Source organism: Dermacentor silvarum, chromosome 11 (assembly GCF_013339745.2).
Source record: "Dermacentor silvarum isolate Dsil-2018 chromosome 11, BIME_Dsil_1.4, whole genome shotgun sequence".
NCBI classification, from domain to species: Eukaryota; Metazoa; Arthropoda; class Arachnida; order Ixodida; family Ixodidae; genus Dermacentor; species Dermacentor silvarum.
Window position 1 is genome coordinate 98,407,626 of NC_051164.1, and position 24,724 is coordinate 98,432,349.

The 24,724-nt window shown below is 44.6% G+C and overlaps 1 protein-coding gene across 1 annotated transcript in view; it reads right to left on the reverse strand.

Annotated features, from left to right (window-relative positions):
- Positions 1-17,223, reverse strand: part of LOC119432773 (uncharacterized) — a 105,539-nt gene extending 88,316 nt beyond the window's left edge. The window contains exons 1-2 of the mRNA XM_049658385.1: positions 17,079-17,223; positions 13,323-13,453 (exon numbers count right to left, since the gene is read on the reverse strand). Of these exons, the coding sequence (XP_049514342.1) occupies positions 13,323-13,453; positions 17,079-17,111 (164 nt within the window). The 5' untranslated portion in view covers positions 17,112-17,223. The remainder of the gene's footprint in view (positions 1-13,322; positions 13,454-17,078) is intronic.
- Positions 17,224-24,724: the final 7,501 nt, after the last annotated feature.

A 24,724-nucleotide genomic window follows, 5' to 3' on the forward strand; every position in this document is an offset into this window, starting at 1 on the left:
GGAGCATTGATATTACCCCATCATCGCTTGCATCGTATATACTCATCATCATGGCCAGCGCATTCGCTTCAGCGCACGGCCTGCATAATAAACCGTCGAGGTTGAACAGCTGTCTCGCAAGTGGTGGAGAGTGCTCTCGATCCCTTGGTCCTCTACGACTTCGAGTTTCCCTGGAGCTTCGTTCCGGTCGCCGCTTGCCCCGCCTTTCCGCCACCATGCCCCAAGAAGATCCACCAGGAGCCCCCAGCGTCACCGTCTCTGCCCCACCAGCCGTTCCTTCATGGACCGTCAGCACGCGGCAGCGCGATCCCACCATGTTCGCTGGCCTTCCTAGTGAGGACGTTGACGACTGGCTGGACAATTATGAACGAGTGAGTGAGTCTAACCGGTGGGATGATTCTCACAAGCTTCGGAGCGTCGCATTCTACCTCACTGACGTTGCCAGGACTTGGTTTCTTAACCATGAGCGCTCCTTCCCTGACTGGGCGGCTTTCAGACACCAGCTTCGGCAAATTTTCGGCGCCCCCAACGTCCGCTCTGAGGTAGCCAAGAAAAAGCTTGATGCACGCATGCAACTTCCCGGGGAAACATACACCTCTTATATCGAGGACGTCCTCGCCCTTTGTCGCCGGGTTGACGCAGCCATGACTGAATCAGATCGTGTTCGTCATATCCTCAAGGGCATTGCCCACGTCGCGTTCAACGCACTAGCCATCAAAAATCCAAATACCGTTAACGATGTTATCGCCACTTGCCAGCATCTGGACGCCCTGCAGGCCATCCGTTTACAACCTGTCGCCTGTGACGCGCCTCCTTCCTCCGATACGGACCTGCGTGTCCTGATTCGGACTCTCATACGCGAGGAGCTCCAAGTGTACGGCCTGCGCAGTCCTCCCGTTCTTCAGCCGCAACCTTCGGTTCCTGGCCTGCGCGACATCATCAAAGAGGAGCTGTCCTCCATGACCTGCACTGTGGGCTGTGTCCCTCCTTCGCCGGCGCCCTCGTATGCTCAGGTTGCGGCTATGCCACCAGCGTTCGTTCAGACAACGCCTCCTGCTCCTGCTACTCCCAACCATCTGGCGACTCTGGCACCTCGTGCACCTGCCACAGCATATTACCCTACCCGGCCTTCGCCCCGCCCCATTTGTTATTACTGCGGTATTCGCGGGCACATATCGCGCTTTTGTCGCAGACGACAACAGGACGAACGCCGTGGTTACGATGTTTACGAGCGAGACCCATTGCCTCTCCCAAGTGCGTACCAGCGCCGGCTTTCCCAACGCTCACTTACTCCGCCTCCAAATCCCGAAGAGCCTCACAACTACCGTCAAGGGCGCCGCCGCTCGCCTTCCCCTCTCCGACGCTCGACATCCCTCTGCTACAGGCCTCCCGCACTCCTGACTACCGATCGGAAAACTAGATGGTGCAGTTTTTGGAGGGAAAGCTGCATGGCCCGCACAGACTACAATTCCTCCAGTGTGCCCGGCCAATACTTTATTAGTGTGTGTAGAAGGTGTACCCGTTCCTGCATTGATTGATACGGGCGCAGCTATTTCTGTTATTCACGCTGACTTGTGCTCTCGTCTACGCAAGGTTACTACACCTTACAATGGAGCTATTCTACATGGCGCAAATAATGTTGTGATTCGGCCATCGGCGCAATGCACCGTTCGAGTTTCGATTGACGGGATTCGCCACCATATTCAGTTCGCAGTGTTGACTTCCTGTGCTCACATGCTTATACTAGGGTGGGACTTTCTCTCTTCCGCGTCCGCTTTTATTTCGTGCCGTCAACGCCTCGTTAACTTGACCGAGACCGACAATTCCGACGACGTGCCCGACCCGCGCCTTCGCTTACGAACTGCTGACGATTGTATGGTGCCTCCTGGCCGCGAACAACTTCTTGTAGTTAACTCTGACATCGCCGATGGTGACGTTTTAGTTGTACCATCAGCTCGTTGCCTATCCAAAGGGATTGCTCTGGCACCTAGCCTTGTTCGCTTCACCAACGGTACGGCCACTTTGGCTGTACTCAACACAACCACTGAGCCAGTACTTCTTCCTAAAGGCGCTGTTGTCATTTGCGTCTTGGACACTCAGCCTGTCTGTGTGCTTACCTCGACTACTGCTGTTTCACGGGTACCTACCACTATAGAGCCAGCCCCTGCTTCTGTTCTCGCTAGTGCAATCAGCACTGATCTAACGCCACAGCAGACGGAAGAGTTACTGGCGTTGTTATCCAAGCATAAAGACTCCTTCGACGTGCACTCTCCTCTTCTGGGACAGACTTCTGCAACGGCTCATCGCATACACACAGATGGAACTTCCATCGTGCGCCGGCGGCCATATCGTGTTTCTTCCGCCGAACGCCAGATCATCGATACCCAGGTTGCCGACATGCTGAAACGAAGCATCATCCGCCCTTCCTCAAGCCCTTGGTCGTCACCTGTCGTTTTGGTGCGTAAGAAAGACGGCTCAGTGCGATTTTGCGTAGACTACCGTGCCTTGAACAAATCACCCGCAAAGATGTATATCCACTTCCCCGAATCGATGATGCGTTAGATTCATTACAAGGCGCGGAGTATTTCACCAGCCTTGATCTACGGTCCGGATACTGGCAGATCCCCATGCACGAAGAAGACAAGGAAAAAACTGCCTTTGCCACTCCCGATGGGCTTTACGAATTTAACGTAATGCCTTTCGGCCTGTGTAATGCTCCCGCCACATTTGAGCGGATGATTGACACCGTACTACGGGGCCTAAAGTGGAAGACTTGCTTATGCTACCTTGACGACATCGTCATATTTTCGTCGACCTTCCATCAGCACTTGCAGCGCCTCGATGAAGTCTTGACATGCCTCTCTGCTGCTGGCCTTCAGCTGAATACAAAAAAGTGCCACTTCGCCAGCAAAACCATTAAAGTACTCGGACACCTTGTCAGCAAGGAGGGCATTCGACCTGACCCCGATAAGATTACCGCTGTCCTGCGCTTCCCCAGGCCTCAACGCGCCAAAGACTTGCGTAGCTTCCTTGGCCTAGCCTCGTATTTCCGGCGCTTCATACGTAACTTTGCCACCATTGCGGCGCCGCTCCATCAACTACTTCCTTCTGGAGCTCCCTATGTATGGTCGGACGAATGCCAAACTGCTTTTGACGCCCTCAAGCGTGCCCTCACGTCCGAACCTGTGCTTTGTCATTTCGACAACACCGCACCCACTCTTCTACATACTGACGCCAGCGGCCATGGTATCGGCGCTGTTCTTCTGCAACGTCAGCAAACTTCCGAAGAACGTGTGGTCGCATACGCAAGTCGCACGCTAACACCTGCAGAGAAAAATTATACGATTACCGAGCAAGAGTGTCTTGCCGTTGTTTGGTCCGTCCACAAATTCCGGCCTTATCTGCACGGCCGCCACTTTACGGTCGTTACTGATCACCACGCCTTGTGCTGGTTGGCGACGGTAAAAAATTTAACGGGCCGTCTCGGCCGTTGGATACTTCGTTTACAAGAATACGACTTCGACGTCACCTACAAGTCTGGAAATAAACACCAGGATGCCGATGCTCTCTCTCGTTGTCCCCTACCACCGTCTTCAAACACTGCCTGCTTACCACCTTCCGTGAGCAACCCGCCGGACGTCTCTCCTGCATTTCCTTCACTCGCAGCTCTCGACCGGCTCCCACCTAGCCATTCTCATACGTTTGCAACTTGCCAACGTAGTGACCCCTACTGCCACTCCGTTATGGAACGTATTCGGGGATCCTCTCGCACACCTAACGCTCGACTCCGTCGGCAGTTGAAGAACCACAAGCTTCAAAATTCGGTGCTATACCGGTACGTGTTTCATCCCGAAGGACACCGTTGGGTCCCTGTAGTTCCCCGATCACTTCGGACCCAGATACTGGAGACCTTTCATGACGATCCCACTGCCGGTCACTTTGGTTTTCATAAAACCTATGAGCGAATTCGCAGCCGCTTCTCTTGGCCTGGACTTGCAACAAGCGTAGCAAAATACGTGGCTTCCTGTTCGATCTGCCAACACCGCAAACGACTGACCTCACCTCCGGCTGGACTGCTACAACCTGTCCCGTGTCCTGAAGCTCCTTTCGCAGTAGTTGGTATCGACTTGTATGGTCCACTACCCTTATCGGCTGGCGGTAAACGATGGATTGTCACAGCTGTAGACCACTTGACACGGTACGCTGAAACAGCCGCACTACCTTCCGGTTCCGCAGCGGAGGTTGCATCCTTTTTCTTGGAAACCATCTTTTTACGACACGGAGCCCCACGTATTCTTTTGAGTGACCGCGGCAGGACCTTTCTGTCTAAACTTCTCGACGATGTTCTCCGTGCGTCCAATACCATCCATAAAACGACTTCCAGCTACCACCCTCAAACTAATGGGCTCACAGAGCGCTTTCATCGTACGCTGTCCGACATGATTCAATGTACATCAACCCTGATCACACCAATTGGGATGTTATTCTCCCATTCGTCACCTTCGCTTACAACACGGCCGTCCAACGCACAACGGGGTACTCGCCCTTTTTCCTTGTGTATGGTCGTCAACCAATCACTGTCCTCGACGTCTCTTTCTTTGACGTCCCCGTGCCATCGTCCACATCAACGTGTGAGCAATTTGTTTCGCGAATTACCCAGTGTCGCCAACACGCCCGCCTCAACACCGACGCCAGTCAACAAGACCGCAAAACTCGCTATGATGCATCCCACCGTGTCGTTTCCTTCCAGCCTGGAGACGAAGTGTTGCTGTGGACTCCAGTTCGCGTTCCTGGTTTATGCGAGAAATTTCAGTCCCGTTTTGTCGGGCCTTACACAGTTCAGGAACAGACTTCGCCAGTTAACTATCGTGTCGCGCCCGTTGTTACGCCTTTGGACGGCCGCTGCCGTGCCACAGAGATTGTGCATGTTTCACGTTTAAAGCCTTTCATGCGGCGTTCACCGCCATAGCCAGCGGCCAGGTTGGCCGCTTCCATGCGCGGGGGTAATTGTGTGAGCATTATATTACCCCTTCATCTTCTTCATCTGTATATACTCATCATCATGGCCAGCGCCATTCTCTTCAGCGCGCGGCCTGCATAATAAACCGTCGAGGTTGAACAGCTGTCTCGCAATATTTTTTTACCACCTCTGGTATCATTAAAAAGCACCTTTATGCGTTCATGCACCTAAGCATAAGCATTTTTCTATTTCAGCATCATCAAAATTTGGCCAGTGCCATCAGGGCTTAACAAGTCAATTGCATCATGACTGGCAGTCATGTGATTAATTCCGAGACATGACACTAAATGAACAGTCAATCTCTCTTCAAGTTACAGTTTAGGGCCCCTTTAAGACCTTTTATGAAAGGTATAGAAATGTGTCTGGCTTTAAAGGCCATCTTCTCACAAATATTTCCAACGAATAGTTTTTCAATGTGGTTTGTGTTAGCAGAGCTATGAGCAATCAAATTCTGTGGCAAAAACGACATCGTAGCTTTTGCCTCCATTCTGTTGTCCCTACTGCACTTAAAAGCTCTGTTCAACAATTTGTTTGATTTTTTGACAATCTTGTCTCTGGCAATTTAAATTTTGTGTTACAACATGTAACTCCCTGTACATAATTGCTTGTAAATTGTCACAGCATAAAGAACAAAGTTGATAGCTTCATGTCTTTAGTAGCCACTGTTAAACGTCGGATCGTGATGGGCACCGAATCATGGTTAGACAAAACTATACCTAATATAGAAATCTTTCCACCTGGTATTACTGTCTTACGGACATGGCGGGGGAGTATTTATTTTGATATCAAATGCATTGTCAAGTACACAAATTTTATTTGAAGACAATTCTGAGTATGTCTGGTGCCTTGTGAAATTACCCAAAGGAAACAATGTAGTGTACGGGACATTCTACCGCCCACCCGGCAGCAGCGACTCATTCGGATTGCTGTCTGAGACGCTATCTCCTTAGCATATTTCTAGTGGGTGATTTCAATTTGCTGGACTTCAACTGGCTGGTAATAAGTCCCATATTTCCACAGAGTTCGAAGAACTGCTCGAATTAAATGGATTGCAGCAGTACGTACTGGAACCTATGCAAGAAAATGCAATTTTAGACTTAGTACTTTGCAATGAACCGAGCTTAGTATCAAAAGTTGCTGTTTGCCCAGGTATTAGTGACCACAGGGCAGTTGTCATAGAACTTAACATACAGCGAGTACGGATGGCACAAATTCCACAACGAAAAGTGTACAGCTACGACAGAGGAGACTATGCCACTATTAGAACCGAACTTGAAAATTTCTTTCCTACTTTCCAGTATCTGTCAAACGCACGCTGTCCGTTAACTTTGTGGTCAGCATTTCGTGACAAAATACTTCAAATAGTCGAAATTCATGTTCCATGCAGGTATCTGCGGCAACGAAAAAAACAAAAACCTTGGTTTAACGTGGAAATACTTATAAGTTTTTACTTATAAGTTTTACTTTTTACTTTTACTTATAGTTTTACTTTTTAGTATTTTTACTTTATAAGTTTTATACTTATAAGAATTACTTATAAGTTTTTATAAGGAAAGCGAGACGAACATATAAAAAGGTTTCTGCCGACACCAGTCTGGCAAATCAGAAATGCTTGCAAGAGATAAATAATCTATTGAAAGTAACAATTAAATATGCGAAATATACCTTCTTTATTAAATTAAACAAATCGTTTTGGAAGTATGTAAAACAAAACCGAAAAGAAGACATATCCATGCCATCTTTAACTATTGACGGCCAAACCAGGACATCAGACTATCAGAACACTGGAATGCTTTAATCAGTACTTCCAATCCGTGTTTTCGTAAGTATCTGCTAGGGAGACTTCGCTTTTGAACAACGCCAATCAGGGCGATATGATGCCAGACATTGAATTTGTTGTTAGTGGCATCGATTATTTATTACACCATTTAGATGAAACAAAAGCAATTGGACCTGATGTAATTGGACCATTCCATCCCCAGTGGTCCTTAAAGAGTGTCATAGCATCATTGCTTGGTATTTAACGATCATCTATAAACTTTCCCTTGAAACAGGCCTCATTCCCCAAGATTGGAAAACGGCAAGCGTGACACCAGTTCTTAAATCGGGCAATAGAAAACTATAGGCCGATTTCACTAACGTCGATATGTTGCAAAATATTCGAACACATTTTATATAGTAACTTATCTGCATTCCTTGGCTCAAACGCTTTCTTTACACCTTCCCAGCACGGATTTCGAAAAGGTTATTCCTGCAACACACAACTAATAGAATGTCAGCACTTCTTATCCAAAGCCATTGATAACAATAGTCAGGTAGACGCGGTTTTTATTGATTTTCGAAAAGCTTTCGATACTGTGTCCCATAAGCTCTTATATGTAAAGCTTGCTGCATTAAAGGGACTGACAACCGATATTTATGGACCCAGTTTTTTATGGCGCAACGAAAAGCTCACCCTCGGTAGTGTTTACATCTGCAGCGGTTACTTCCAAAAGTGCGTGGATATTTTGTAAGCAGAATTTTTCGATCTGAATAGCCTCTAAAAAAATAAGAGTCCCTCCTCCAGCAACGCTGAGAAGTGATAGCAATGCCGATAGCCCGCCTCGCAAATTGTGAAAGGCTGCCCATCGTCCTGCTTTCACTGGAGGAAGTGCAACTGTGGTTAACCACCTATATTGTCAATTTGGAGAGACTTTTAAAGCTAAATAGACTGGTACAATAAGTTTGTGTTACTGTACAGACCTTTCTTATAGCTGCACTGTGTTTTTTTCCCCAAGTACACGTCTACGTCATGGCTGGCTGGCCCCCGTCGTCGTTATTCAGTCGATAGACGAGCCAAGCCAAGCCAAGTCATCGAAAACGAAGGCGAAGGCAGCGCCACTTTTCTACTCACTACAAAGGAAGGCTTATCTGCACATTGTAAGTTAGAAAAAACTTATAATAGAAAGAATGTTACTGCATTTCAATATTAATAAAAAGACCAGGAACAGCATACACTGGTAGAAGGTCACGTGGTAGACCTCTTAAATAGTTCATGTTTTTGCCGCATGGGGCGCCAAAGGTCATTTTTCACGACTTTTAGTGAAGAGTTAAAAATATAAATCCACGTTTAATGAGAAAAACAGGGCCCGATCTTTCCATCCGCGTGGTTATCTCAATTCATGTTATGAGCGGTTGTCTGTCCCTTTAAATGTAAACGAAAACGTTCAAAATTGGATACGAAACTACCTAAACGGAAGAACCCAGTCAGTCATCCTAAACAACGCCGGATCTTCACCAATAACTGTTTCTTCGGGTGTTCCTCAGGGAAGCGTACTGGGCCCCTTGTTATTTTCAATCTACATAAATGACATTGTCGAACTAATTACATCAACCATAAAACTATTTGCCGATGACTGTGTGATTTACAGAGAAATTACTACTGAAAATGACATAGATACTTTGCAAACAGAATTAGATAAGGTAGCGAACTGGTGTAAAAAATGGAACATGAATTTAAATATAAAAATGTGCAGTAGCATAAATTTTTCAAGAAAATTATCCAAATTTCAGCACCGATATAACATCAATGGCACGATTATCGACATACAGCCAGAATACAAGTATCTAGGAGTCTATTTCACCGAATCACTCACTTGGCATAAACAGGTTGACACTGTCATAGCAAAAGCTAGAAGGATGTTACATTTTATTTGCAGTTATATGGGGTTTCAAACAGGCAACGCTGCGAAGTTAAAGAAACTTTGTACTTCTTACATGTCAGAACAATACTTGATTATGCCTGTGTAATATGGGATCCCTATCAAGATTACCTGATTAATAGACAGGAAAAACTACAGAACCAAGCAGTAAGGCTTGTTTGTAATAACTACAGCCCGTACTCTAGCGTTTCCGAAATGAAGGCCAGTTTAGGGATCTGCTACATATGCGTAAGCAGAAGTTAAGGCTCAAACTTTTGCACCAAATATATAACAGTCAGACAGGTATCAATCGTTAAAACTATCTTCTGGAACCAGATTACATATCGACTCGCTGTGATAACAACAAAACATCTCAGCCTATAACTGCAGAACAAACACTTTTTACTACTCTTTTTTTCCCCAAATCAATTAGACAATGGAACAGTTTATCAAATGATATAGTAAATGTGTCAAATAATGAACTGTTCTATTTTATGCAGTGACGGCGCTCTTGTAAAACACCTTTATGTGTAATATATCCTGAAAATCTGTTTATTTCGCCTTACTTGTATGTCTTTCTCGAAATGCTATTGTGGTGCTTCTGTTTGTGAGTATATCTGTGCAAAAGCTTTTCTGTTTTACTGGCTATGTTTTGTTCCCCCCTACGTAATGCGTTTATGGCGATGTAGGTACTCTGTAAATAAAAATAAATAAACTCAAAGTTCTATGCCGAAAAGCACAAATATTTTGCTTTCCTTTCATGCACTGCATAACATTTTGAGTGTAGCAGTCCCTTCAGAAAAAAAAAAAAAAAAAAAACCTACTAGTGTAAGCTACAAAAAGCAGTCACTTTTTCCATGGTAGAGAAAGAGTTAAGTTCTGTGGAACGCTAACAGAGAATAACATATTTCGTTTGGGCAGAAATTCAATGAATCGGAAATCATTATGCAGCATTGCTTTTTTTTTGTTTAACAGAACAGGTGGCAGTCATACGAATGTTTCAGTTAGAGTAATTTTCATTGTCCTGTCACAGGGCAATGAAAATTAGTAAAACTGAAACATCTTTGACTGGCACTGATACTCACCAAAACTAATGACTATTGTTGAAAAAAGTCAAGAAAGTTTCTTTCATAGCTTATTTAGCCAGCCATCTGCATTGGCCTGAAGCAAAAGATACAAGAAACTCGCATTCCGTAGCCCTTGTACCATATTTTTCAAACTTTCAGTTATCCTGTGCAAACATAACTAGAATAATGCCCCCTTGAAATGTGAGGCCACAATTCCCCTTTAATTTGGACCCCAGCAAGAAGAATAAAAAATTGCCAATACCACATTGTGCTTCACTTACAGGAGGCAGCGTCGTCGGAGAGCCACTTGGCATCGTAATGTCCAACCTGCTGTCAGCACTTGCCACGGTGGTGGTCTCAACTCCACTGTGCAACCGCCGCACGTGCAGTTCGAGGCTTTGACGCCAGGCATAGGCTTTCTCGCACACGGGACACTTGTGTGGCTTTTCACCCATGTGTATTAGCACGTGACTGTCCCGATTAGGTTTCTTTGTAAATCTGGCTGGACACAGGTGGCATGGGTATGGCTTCTCCATCTTGTGCCACTTCAGGTGCCTCTGCAGTGTCTTCATCCGCATGAAGGATTTGCCGCACTCAGGGCAGTGGCACATGTCCACTCCCCTCACGTGTAGTTGCTGGTGTCTATCCAAAGACTCCTTTCTGCAGAACTTGGATGGGCACACCTGGCACGCATACGGCATCTCACCCGTGTGGATGCGCTGGTGTTTAAGGAGAGGGAACTTCTGGAAAAACTTGAGCCCACAGACGTCACAGGCGTACGGCTTCTCACCCTTGTGCACGATCAGATGATTTGTTACAGACTTCTTGGTCGAAAAGCGCTGCCTGCACACGCCACACTCGTAGCAGCAGTCGACACTCGTTCTGGGATTTTTCAGTGGAGCTTCTGTAGTGCCTTCACAGATTCTGGAGATTCAAAAAAAGAGAACCATGAACTTACGTGAGTGGTCGTTGAATCATTCTGGTAGAGACTTAAAGAGACATTATTAACAACAATAGGAAGAAGTCGTAGAGAGGACATAACTGCAGCAGCTACCTAACAAACTGGACACTCGCCTTTCAGCTATGGTAGCGTCATTGGAACTGAGACAGAACATGGATAAAACCAAAGTCAAGCTAGACCAAAAATGAACTACTTAAACGGTTCACTTATCCACAGTGACAGCTTTAAAGCCACTAACAGCCAGGGTGTCGAACCCCCCCCCCAAACCCAGAAAGAAAAGTATACTCCAACCAGAATTCTAGCCGGAACTGAACCTGAACAAGCCTGAACATAAACAAGCCTGAACAAGCCTGAACATAAAGCAGAAGAGAAGAAAAAAAGAGAAATGATTACTGGTTCGGTACAAAACAGTTCAAGTATGTAGGATGCAAATGCGTGCTCAATAGATAAGTGATTCTTAAACATGATTGCCATTTCAGTCGGCGCACTCCACAAGCAGATTGTTATGACTAAAGAGTTGCATTATAGATATGCGAGAATGGGGACAGATGATAGGTGTGCACTGGTATCTATTTGGCCACCTAGATGAAGAAACTTTCACTTAGATAATTCAGCCACGCCAGTCGTGTTCTGCGGTTCAGTTGAAAATTTTGTTTCAGAGCCACCGCAGAATCACCATTTCTGTTGAAGCTCCCAGTTCAGTTGTTCAGCCACTTAGATATTATTGCTAGATAAACCAAAAAAAGTCGCAGTTTCGCCCAAAAGGCGAAGCATCAATTGCGATAGCAAATTAATAGAGAGCTATACGGAGTAAGGATAGTAGTTTTATTGGCTGCATAAACTTGGACACATTCGCTTACTAACTGAATTAACAAGCATGGTGTCAGCACACACAAGCAAACATGAATAGATCACACTCGATGACCGCAGACAACCACTGTCAAAACGCTGACGTGAGCAAGCGCGGCAGCAGCAGCGAGCGAAGGTTCGTGCTGTCTATCGCTTTAACGGAAACTGAGCGGTGAAAGCACAGCGCATACAAAGATAAGAGCTCTGTGGAGATCGCTTTCAAGATACGGTGTGCACGACAGCCCGGAGTCGCGCAAAGTACAGGTATGCAGTTGCTGGCAGAGTAGAAGCCGCACCCCCTCCCTGCCGCACTGCCTTCCCGCTTTCCTCCTTTCGCGTGGGAGATTGAGGCGCCAGTTCCCCTTGCGCCCGGTCGCAAGATACGCATTTGGTGCCACAGGTAAACATCGCCTCTCCTCCCTTCCATCCCCCTACGGCTTTTCCCGTGACGGAAGAAGTCACGTTTGCTCTTCGCCGTGCGTTCGCTCTCCGTGATAGCGCACGTCCCTCGCTTGCTTTCACTCGCACATACAGCATACAGCACGTGGCGACAATTTTATCGCCCTTGGACTTTATACGGAACCTCACGGCAACGGCAATGCATACGGCAGAAATCCGCTTGGAGTTTCCATATAATTGCTATTGCAATAAAATGCACAAGCCAGGACACACAAAGACCAAGACAGTGGCTTCGAGAAGGAAAAATAAGAAAAACAACTAGTTCATCAGCATGGCTCCTTGCAACAATAACACTGTGGTCATCACCACCTTATTCTAAGTGCTCAGTAAAACGGATGTAACCATCACGGGGAATGCTGTTTTGTTGCATGCCATGGTTCAATGCACATTTGGCGCTTCCAAGCAGAGTACAGCACTCAATTTCTGCAAGTCACTCCTGGGACACAATATACATGATTTAGACTTTACTGTCCATGCTTAGTCAGCGCAAGGCTCGGTGGTGCCACATGCAGTTGCGTAAGAAATGTCATCGCAGTGTTCTGACCAAACTGTACTTGTAAATAGCTCAGAAGCAGCAATGGCTCACTTGCTTTATATATATATATATATATATAAACCGAGCAAAATGTCACTTACTGGCTACTATCTTTGCTACACACTACAAGTTCGGAATTGCAATTTATGTTATATGAGTGAATCCATGTTGCATTATACGCAACATGGTTTATTTATTATATGCAACAAGGTATATCTAAGCAGCGCAGATTGTGCTTCGAATCGGTGTTCAATTGAGGATAAAAGAAAAAAAAGGACCCAGCACTCAACCGCATGGCCGCTGTTCGCGTTAATGGCCCCTCGACTCTCGGATCTATGCTGCATCCTCAAGGCTTACGAACTACGAAGAAGGATTAATTTTGAACACAGGTTCTTTAATGTGCACCTTAACCAATGCACATGAGTGCTTTTGCATTTTGCTTTCGAAGAAATGCGGCCCCTGATGGTGGGATCGAACCCACGACCTTGAGCTCAGCAGTGCTACACTACAGCCACTAAGCTACTGCGGCATGTGACTGGGAGTAGAACACATGATCTCACATCCAGAAGCAGAGTGCCATAGCCACTGAGGTGGATATTTCGCTTGATTGAAAATGTATATGAAAATTTCCTTCGGTCGCCCCTTCCTTTACATGTGACATTAGTCGACACAGGCGGTTAGCCAAAACAATTAAAAGCATTACATCGACACCAACCCTCAATCCTGTTTCAGTGGACCCTGAAGAGCTCACCCTTTGTCGCTATCCATGATGGCTGTGTTTCCTGAAGTTTCAGTGCTGCTTGTCAGTGTGGTTACTGAGACAATCCTTGGCAGCATGGGTGCTTGCTCAGATAGTTCTTTTCCATCCATGTCTAGAGGGCCCTACAAAACAGCATGCACATTTTCATTTTTGCAATACAGTGCGACCACATGTCACAATATGCAAGCTTTACTTTCCATGGTCCTAAATCTTTTATATGCTTTCTAACAAATAGCGTTGTGTAACAATAATATTTCTTTGTATGCATTTCTTTCCTCAAATGACGTTTGTATGGCACCTTCCAGCCAGGACCAATATGCACATGAAAGCACCCATTGATGTTCCAGAGAGAGAATCAGTGGGCCAGTGGTGCACCAACAGGGGGGGGATTCGGGTCTTGTAACACCCCCGCCCCACGTGCGTCCAACCCCACCAGTCCAACGTGTACCTTCAGTGCTCTGTTCACATTGTCATTACAATTCAGGAGGTGGCTTGAGGTCGAATTTTCCTGATTAACAAAAACACTCTATCATTGCCTTGTATTTATTCATTCACTCTTAAATTACTTTGAGTAAAACACTGAAGAAATAAACATAGTCATCATCCTTGATGTCATTATTATTATAATTATTATGAATTTTTTTGCTGTTGGATTCCTCTGGCTAAAGCAAGGAAATTGCATATTATGCGAAGTGCTTGCTTGCAAGAACAACAGACACCCTTCAACTCTACATAGCTTTCAATATCTTCCAATTTTCACCAGTCGTGCTATTTCAAGAAAAATCAAGCTGCACTTCAGTCGTGAAAGCAGCAGGCAGCTGAAGCATCCTTTGGGAAACATGACTCGTATGGGTATTGTGGGTAATGCGCACACAGTCCCAGGCGGACTTGAATGAGTCAGGTGCTTCATCACCCCTGTTCAGGTGGTGAAATTCCACTCTAGGGTTTCGTGGAAAAAAATAGGGAGCACTGTCCTGCAGTTCTGCGAGTGTTGCGTACATCCATGGAACAGCACATGTGTGAATCCAAAAATGCATTTACTACTTGACCGGCACCAAAAAATCAAGGTATACAGGCCACACGTCAATATAGCCTGCATTTAGAATTGGATCTCTGCCATTTAATTGTTATGTTTTATTTTTAAAGAAAATTAGTCGTAATCACCTAGCATTGCCACCTTCAGTTTTCGAGATATCAGTCACTCCTGCAACCAACCGTCTGCAATTTGTGACTATTTGGCCAGTTGGCAGTTTTGACAGCACTTTAAACTATGACTTCACACAATTTGTGAGATCTTCAATGCATGAAATCACTTGCTCTTCCGGTACAGTGGGTTTGTGAAACTGTGGAAGAGAACTACCGGGCTGGCGATTGACAGCGTTCCTATAGACAACCAGAGCACCATGTGGGGGCGCTTCTGCCCCACTCTCCAGATACCACTATAGCAAAAATTTTAAATTGGCGGCGGTGTGGCGCACGGTCTTCCTCCGTTTTGCAGCACTGTTAAAGCATAATTTTCGGTGTCCAACTTTATAGAGAGAGTTTACCACAATCACTTCGTGTCAAAGGACATCTACAGTGTTGTCCACTGCTGTGTAGAGTGCGCGAACAGCCATTTTTGCTCTGCGGGGTGACGGTGGCTGGGCCCAAGATAGCGTGCCCAGGAGTATGTGCAGCCTAATAAACATGAAAACTTGCACATGTTGCATTTAACCAGAGGTGATGTTCGTGAGCGTGATGTTTGTGTAATGCGTAGGATGGATAACTGGTGGACCATTAGAGTTACAGAATGGATACCAAGAGAAGGGAAGCGCAGTTGAGGACGGCAGAAAACTATGTGGGGTGATGAAGTTGGGAAATTTTCAGGCGCAAGCTGGAATCAGCTAGTGCAAGAAAGAGGTAATTGGAGGTCACTGGGAGAGGCTTTAGTCCTGCAGTGGACATAAATATAGGCTGATGATGATGATGTTCGTGAGTGCCATTGTTATCTGTAACAGACCGTGAGTGCACTTCATTTGTTGCGAAAGGCTGGCGTGCGTTATCAGCTCATACGCTTCATTCTATGGCAATTGCGGTGCCGCAAGCGCCCTCAGGCCGGGTGCAGGTTTGGGTAAACAAAGGCACTTTTCAACGTGGCCACTCGTCAAAAGCAGTTCTGCATGTCTATTAGGCTGCACAAACTCCTGGGCACACTATCTCGGACCCAGCCACTGCTGCCAGGTGTCGCCCTGCAGAGCAAAGCCGGCTGCTTTGCACAGCAGTGGACAGCACTGCACACCTTCTTATCTGGGTAAAACTTGAACAAATATTTGCACCATTCAAACATCACGAAAGTGCAGATGGCCCTGCATCATTACATCGACGGTGCAGAGCAAGTCAGCAAAAAATGAAAAGGAAGGTGATTGTGCAAACAAAAGGCGTGTCTGTGTCAGACATTTCTTTCTTTTTCTTTTGCCTTCATTATCTCGGCACATTTTAAATGTCTCCAAGGCAAAATGTGCTCTGATACAGTAATGTTCTACCTAAACAATCCTTAGCATCGTCTTTATTTTTTTTATTTTAAGGTAATGAAATAATTGCACGTGGCTTAAATGAAGGTAAGCATGAACACCTTATGGTAATATAATGCTTCAAAATAAAATTTGTCGTGTCAGCAGGATGTTATGTTTACTCTCAGCAAGTTGCAGCGACTATGAGTATGTATTGATCTTATGTGCGCTCTGTTGAATTTATATACCGCACTTTCAATGCTGGAAGGATGCCATTTAGTTATTCTCACTCTGTATACTGTCAGTGCTTTTACAATATGTATGTGTCAACACAAAGTAAACACATCGTTCACACTATTTTTCTCTGTCATCCTGCACGTTAAATATGCATAAAGCTTTGCTGTTCTTCCAGTGCATAGCAGTGTGAAAAGTGTTCGATTATATTAAACTGCGTGGCTTAACGTCCAGACACTGCAAAGTGGACTATGAAAGAAGCCGTAGTGGAGGCCTCTGGATTTATTTTGACACCTAGGGTTCTTAACTCACCCAAAGCACCCCAAGCAAGGTACACAAGCGTTTTTCCATTAAATCTCTACCGGAATGCGGCCGCCATGGCTGGCAATCAAACCGATGTGCTAAGCAGCGCGGATTGAGCAAGTGGAGCAAGTGTGAAATGATAGCAACGAGTTCGAATACGCGTTCATTGCTCGTTTTTAAAGTGTCAAAACTGTATGTCTCAATTCTTTCTGTTTTCACGAAAAAGTGGGCCCTTGGGATTGGCAGGGCCTGCTTACACGTGAAGTTTGTTTATTGCGTATTTTTAATACCACTTGAAAGAATCTGTTACCCCCCTCCTGCTTCCGTCGCTAACACAACACCCTCGTTTTTGAACATTTCGTCTTCTGTAATCCTACTGCACACGCATTAAGCATCCGTGGCACTTGTTGCCTCGATGAAGACAAGTCGCATTGATGAAAGGCTGGCTTGAGGGACATCCCTTCTTCAACCACTGTTGACCTTTTCATGTGAATTGAATAAAGAAGCGGCCACGGGCGACGCGAGCAGGGTGCAGCTAGGGAAGCGATAAAGAGATTAGCGGAGGGGACAGTCGTGAACCTCCGGCTCCGTGTAAAGAAAAGACAAGCGCTGGCGTAGGCGGAGAGACAACGACAGGTTGTCTATGGACACACGGCCCTCTCTCACGCGCGCGGAAGCCAGCTCACAAAATTATGCGCCAAAGTATAGAATAAGCACTCACTAATAGCAAATTTCGGTCCAAGGGTGCCGCCATTTCTCACTCGGCAAATTTGGCCGCAAAGCACACTCGCTTTGGCTAGTACGGAGACTGTTTAGGGCCATTTGTAGGGTGGGGCCCTTTGAAATTAAAATGCAGGTCTTAAGGCTATGCTCTAACTAACGCCTCCTAAATAAACTTTATCTGGTTGAATGCGCCAGACGCGATTGCGGGAGCCAATAAGACGTCATAGACGTCGGTTTTTGAACCACCTATGTTAACGTCCAACAACCACTGACGTAACCTGTGACGTAAAAAGCACAAATCTCGAAGGCCATGCCAGATTTTCTAGCCAAAACTAGCAATCGTTGTGGCCGATTGAAATATGGCGGGTGGTGGTTGGCGGTTTGTACTAGAGTTTGGACCGAAGGGAATTTAGCATTTCTTGTGACGCGTTGGAGATCTGGAGAAGTGGATGTAACCGTAGTTTTACGGCCCATAGAAACTATCGTCACTAATTTTTATATAAAGCATCCTTTCTCCATGATATAAAGACTCTAAAATGCGTCTTCGTTGCTGGTATATAAGAACGAAACCATCACAAATAACTGGACATGGATGGGAGACGGACAGCGCTAAGTTAGAACGGATCCGGTGTCAGCGTTCGGCGTCCTGTGAGAGAAAATTCCCGTATATATTTAGGTATATGTATATACCACGCTTTGCTATATGACATGCGCTATATGCTGGTTATATTGCCACACCATTCTGTCACTAAAGTTGCTCATACCTTGTCTTACAATTCTGTCAAAGGTATTCCCCGGAATTTTGAGAATGGCAGCCCACAAGCAAATGTCATGAAGCAGAACACCGACAGCGCATGCCTTTAATGTTAAATCTTCTCAAACTAAAATATTAAAAGTGCGAAACAGAAATAGAAACCTGAAATAGATGCATTTTTTTTTTTTTTGGCGCGGCTGTGCACTACCCCCGGGATCGGCCCACGCACGAGGCCGCGTTTTTATCGGATAGCTCGCCTTCGTGCGTAGCGTTCCCCGGTAAACATTACGGTTACATAAGCTGCAGTTGTATATTTTATGGGGGTCGTATATTTTACGAAATCTTTATTTTTGAAATCTTTATACTGTTGTTGGAATTGATTTATTTGTAAAGCATATTGGTAGCTTACATGACAACAAAATACACAGTGCTTTAAGGAATTGGGAATGTATTCACTAGCTCCATCTGTCTGCTATGTGTGAATGCAAAACACAGCGCTTGCGATGCAGCTTATAATGTACCAGTGCAGGGGGAATTTAGAAAACTGGCAAACGGGACGGCCAGTTTGGGGTCAAACTGGCATCCAGCATTCTAAGGGGGAAAACAGTTTGTGTCAGTGATAAACCAGGTGCTTGCCTGCTCATTAGGTGCAAGAATGCACAATGGAAAGCGCTTGCAGATTCTACAATATTTTGTCCATACCTACTTTGCGACAGCTGGCAAAGAGTTTAGTTGTGTGGCTTTATCTCCAGCATACCATTAAAGCTTGTATCTCTCTCTCTTTATCGACGGGTAGCAAGATTTGACTGGCAGGTTATTTGGTTCGTGGTCACAGGAAATATCTTGCCGCCTATTGTTTTGTTTTCCCTTGGCTTTTGGTAATGCTGTTTTGTCTTAGTATAAAAGGCACAACATTATAATCAATGTATACGACTCCTAGCAGTCATTGTTACTCAATCTATAGTTGCACAACTGTACTGCATGGACATTGACACCGTCCCCTTTACTCGATAAATGGCCGCTGACCTCTGCACGAAACTGATCCTCCTGCCGATGACTTCTTGCAAACTTTTCTCTTCCTCTTCTTTGCAAGTGATTTTGTGCATCGCTTCAGTCAGTGCGGTATGTGCACTGCATTGCCTGTGCTGTGCCCAGTCTTTTTGTTCCTTCTCTGAAACCGACTCCATCCTATCATGTGACCTCGTCACTCCTCCTCCCTCACCCAGAATCCCAAATTATGTTGACAGCTTCAGTTTTTGAACTCATCGAATGGGCACTACACTGCGAACAGCATTGAGACAAAACATCCTAGTAGCAAAGGTCAGAATTTGACGACATAGAGTTACATTCTCTCCCACTTTCTTGCTGACTCATTATATGAACTTTTGGGGCAGACCTCGTACATTCCCTTTGCCCTCGTGACATAACTGCGATGTCTCACAGAGCGCACCCGCCTGATTTGGTGTTTGCATTTTAGCATAACCTGTGAACAGTTTAGTGCATAAACATAAAAATTGTACAAGATTATGGTTATGACCTTAACCTTCATAGTGCATATACATAAGTATTGCATCAGATTACAGATTGCATAAGATGAAAGTAAACACACTTGTATGCATCACAGGTTAGTTGTATGGCATATATAATTAACTGCTTCCAGCGCTTAAAGTCAGGGGGGTCTCGGATCCCCCACCAGCATTGACAAAGGATCTGAGACCCCCCTCGCTAGACTTTGTGCTGTCCAAGTCGTACTGATGCCTGTCAAGTATACCAAATTTGTTGTTCTTGCAATATTTTTGATAATTTTAGTTTCGTTCACTTGCAGAGCAATTTTATGAATATTTACCCCACTTCGTTGATTTTTTTATAAAGGGATTGTAAAGTGATTATAAAGTGATTGTTTTATAAATCTCACATTTTTGTATAAAGTGTAATTAAAAACATTTTTTGCAAAAGGTTATTTACATTTACTAAGTTTCACAACGTCTCTGTCGCACCAGACCGCCATGACTGTTCATAAACGCTACCTTTGGCCTTAATGTCACGATTACTATGAAATAGTGGCTTTGTGAATAATATTACATATGTTAAAAGTGCTGATACTTCGTTTCAACGAGAGCTGTTTTACGTCAGATACCGTCGAGCACACTGGCAGAGCGTGGGGATCGCTTGTTTCATGTCTGTCATAAATTGAGCAAAAAAAAAAAAAAAGACACCTTTAAAAATTATTTCCCCCGTTTGTATAAAACGATGTTCAAAACAAGCTATCACCTGCTTTTTCTCTCTCCCTCTTTATTTCCCTCTCCACCTTTTCTTTAATAACTAGGGACCCCCCTTCGACGGAGCCAGACATTTAAGCACCGATTGCTTCACCAAAACTTCATTCACATAGATTTAAATGTGTGCTTTGGATCAGCAACCTTTTCTTTTATTAATCCTTTTATTTTTTGGGAACCCAGCAATATACCTCAAGCATATGCTGTCCAGCCTCTGCACATAGCGATACTCACTCGCAATGAGTGCACAGTGGCTTTGTTGCTGTCACTGCTGCACTGGGCTAGTTGGTACACAAGGCTGGTACACAGAAAAGAAATTGCATATGTTGGCGGTTCTTAAAATTCTTTTGTGATTTGATCGTTCCAAGAGCAGTTTTTGTCTTCCTGAACTTTTATAATCTTCCATTTTTACCCACATTATTGTGCTTTATGCTCGTTTTTTTAACGATAATCACCCTTACTTTTTTGTTGTTTTTTTGGTTTTAGGTGTTTACATACATTGTCTGTTTTTGAACCCTTGTTTTGTTTTCGTTAGTTTTCTTCTTTTCGTTTACAAGTGCCACCAGCTGTGTCCATGTGATAGTTGCAGTTTGCATTGGTGGCTGGCTGGCCATAGATTTTGCCTATATTGTTGGTGCCTGATAAAACTCGCCACCTAATTGTTCTTGTAATGTTGGCTATATCGTCACTGCTTCCTGCATTTATATTTCTGTTCGTACAATAAATTGCCAGTTGATAGCCAGTGCTCGCGTGTGTACCTCAGCCCTTGTCTTTTTCGCGCTGTTCCAACCACAAGATGTCATTGCTAACAGGTAAATCGCTAAAGCAGTGAATTCTTAGTCTAGCTTGACCGCAAGTTCCTCCGTGTATAGTCTCAGTTGAAATGGTGCTAACATAGCTGAAACCTGAGTGTCCAATGTGTTACGCAGCTTTTGCACTTTGGTCTTCTCTGTTCCTTTGTCCTGCTGTTCCTCACAATGGTCGAAGCCTACACCACCATGCTGCAACAGCTATTCAAATAAGTTTATGCTATGCTTTTCTTTTTTTCCAATCTGCAGAATCTCCAGTGGCACTTATAGGAGCTCCAGTGGAGCCTGGCAGGAGCATCAGGACTTGTCACTATTGTAGCGTGTGTGGGCAGCGTTTTACGAGGAAGCAGACTCTGAAAGTTCACCAGGTGCTGCAAACGTGCACGAAGCCATACACCTGCCCCATCTGCGGCCGGAAGTTTGCTCAACAGTCTGGTCTCTTCAACCATTGGCGCATACCAGACACAAACCAGACACAGTTTGCATGCAAGCTGTGCCCATCCACATTCAGCAAGAAGTCATCTCTTGACGGGCACAAGCAAGTACACGTGCGCACATATTGCACATGTGCCTGGTGCAAGGCGAAGTCAAGACCAGTATGGCAGGTGTCAACGGGAGGACAGAACTAGCATTGCCGAGTGCCCCACCAACCATGCTGTGCCCTGTAAGTAAACCGCAATATGAAATTGCGCAATTTTAATTTTGAATCTTCACAACTAAAAGCTAATTAAAATGGGAATTGCAACCTTGTGTTTAGAGTTGGCATCATTAAAGTCGTGCGCTCATAGAATAACAAAGAAACCATTGATGAATGCCTCTTAACTAGCTTGCACAAGGACTGTGCCACTGGTGCTGCTGTTAGACAGCTGGCATATCTTTTAAGCTGAGGTAGTGCCGTGTGTTATGTTGTTGCATAAACTAAGGAAAGTTGTGAAGCATGGTGTCCAGCTTGTGTCAAGCATATGTCAAGCTGAGCAATAATGTTGGAGGTCACTAAAAATACCTAAGCATGAAAATGTTTCATGTGCCACATCTATCGCATATTGAATACTGCTAAGCTGTGAGTATAGTTATATTGAGCACATGAGACATTGTCTCACTGACAAGCTGTAACAACACTTCAGTTTCTTTTTTTTTTTTTTTTTAATAATGGGATGGCCTATATATAGTGGTTCGCAGTAAAAAGTGTGGTTGATATCTAAATTTTAGAATTACAGTACTGGGCTTACTACGTGAAGACTAAACTTGAGAGAAATTGTTGAGGTGTTGGTAATCAGGAATAACAAGCCAGACATGTGTTAAAGCCCCGTCCATTCTACTTTTAAGCAAATAAGAATCTTTCATAGGTTGCATTTGTTAAGGAAGCTTCTTGGTAATGCTGCTTTGGGTTACACTTTAGTATATTAAAGTGTGAAAGATTTTTGCCAGGCGTTCTTGTGAACTGCATGCTTGGTCATACCTTTAGCAAAATGTATACATGCTTTTGGTATAGAGTAAAACATTGTTCATACATAATTAAAAAAATGAAATGGCTAGAAAAAATTTAGTATCCGTAAAAACGTACAATCATCCCAAGTCTCTAAATATGTAGCTGTTTTGCCTGAAAGGCTGGAACATTGTCACAGATGGGCAAAGTATTGGATTTTTACACAATGTAAGGCTCGTAGTTTTCTGGGTAGTATAAATTGCAGTAAACATCCACTTAATAACTAAAACATGATGTAATGTGCCTAAAGACACACATGAACAGAGTTTACTCGATGACTGGAAACATTTGCCATCACATGATGCCGTGATAAGGGCCAGGAGTGCCAGGGCCAGGTGCTGCCCCTCGTTTCATGAAATATTTCAACTGCACTACGTCTCTGAAACTCAACTGTAGGAACACCTCCAGAGAATTTGTGTGCGCAACATATGTGTTCCTTCAAGACGCTGTACTGCAGTTGATACGTGCACAAATTAATGTGTAGTAAAGTGACTATAGTGGTGCTAGTTTTGGCATGGAAATGTGTGCTGATGAGGACTGGTGTTCTTTGTATGAGTATGGTGCTCTGTTCTTACTGCGCCTGGTGCTTGTAGTTCAAAGTAAATGGTTTATTGCTAAATCAGCTCACAAGTCAAAATAAAAATAAATGCCTTTTTCAGATTGTGACTAGCGTTGACATCAAGGCGGAACCAAGTAGTCCTACGACCACGCTGCTTCCTGTAAGTGAAGTGTAATATGTGGAATTGTGCAATTTTGTGTATCCATTCTTCATGCTCTGAGCCAAATTAAAGGGCAATAGCAAGCTCCTGTTTCGACTTAGTATTGTGCAGCTCATGCTCATGCTGCATAACTTTGGTTGTTTGAAGAACCTGATGCAAAAGAAACATGAACTTTCAGCCATAGCAGAATTCCTGCTACATAAGATGAGCAAGGTGTTCGGAGATAATGCCTTCTTTTTTGTCCTTATGCTTCCAAGAAAATGTGCTGTTTCCGCTGCACAGTGGGAAAGATAAGAACATAAAAAGGGACAGCTTCTAACAGTTGTTTCACCTGGTTCACGGTGGTATGCTTAACTGAAATTGGAGAAATTATAGTGCTTTTTTTTTGTGAGTGCGCCTGTGCTCGTGTTTCAAAGTAAATTGTTCTTTCCCTACTCAGCCTGGAAGTAAAAATGAAAAATTAACTTTTTCAGATTGTGACAAGTGTTGAAATCAAGGCGGAACCGAGTAGCCCTTCACCTACGCTGCCTCCAGTAAGTGAAGTGCAATATGCAGAGTTGTGCAATTTGGTGTTTTGATTCTTCGAGATCTGAGCTAAATTAAAAGGCAGTAGCAAGCTCATGTTTCAACTTAGTATTCTGCAAGTAATGGTCTCACTGCATAAATTGGAAGTTTGAAAAACCTGATACAAAAAGTAACACGAGCTTCCGGCCATAGCAGAATTGCTGGTAAATAAGCTGAGCAAGGAGTGTGCCAAGGTTGCCATGGTTTGGAGTTAAAGTGTTTTCTTCTTTTTTGTCTTATGCGCATCTAAGACAATGTGCTTGTTCCAGCACAACTGCCCAGTAGAAAACAAATTACAGCATAAAAAAGGACAGCTTCTAACAGTTCTCTTGAGGGGGGGATGTGGTGCTAAAATCACATTTTTTGCCAGAAGTATGCATTTTCTCATTTTGTTTGTGGTGGATTTCTAAGCATGCATATAAAGAAGCTTCTTGCCAATTTTGGTTATTATCTACACGAGAGAAGAGAAGCAAATTATCTTTTTTTACCCAGCAGCTGCATCTGTTTTGGCATGTTTTGAGATGTTTGAATCAATGTTTCTCAGTTAACAATTTCGGGCCAATTTACACATTTCAGAAAACTATAATTTCAAAACTGCGAGACCGAAAACTGCTTGTAAGAAAACTTGTGAGGAACATGACCATGGACTTCTTGAATTTCTAGATTGCTTCGATCAAGATGTGCTTAGCTTGATCTCTGGGCATTGCCACTTTAGTGACAACATGGCCGAGATGGCTAGAGAGAAAGCTTGAGCTAATTTCCCGTGCAAGCCGCGCTTCTCCCTCTTGGCGTCGAGTCATCACGTGAGCATATGTCACTGGGACATGCCCTGATTGGACGCCCAAGTGGCAGCGCCCGGGTGCCCTCTCCACCGGGCTGTCTTCTGCTGAGCACTTCATCGCTGCGGCAGATGCTCACAGGCCCGCAACGACTTGTTTACATGGGACCTTTGCTCCCGCGACTTATTCCCGCACTTGGTGGACCGCTCGCTGGTTACCCCGAGCGCAGCAGGCACGCATACTCGATCGGTCTTACG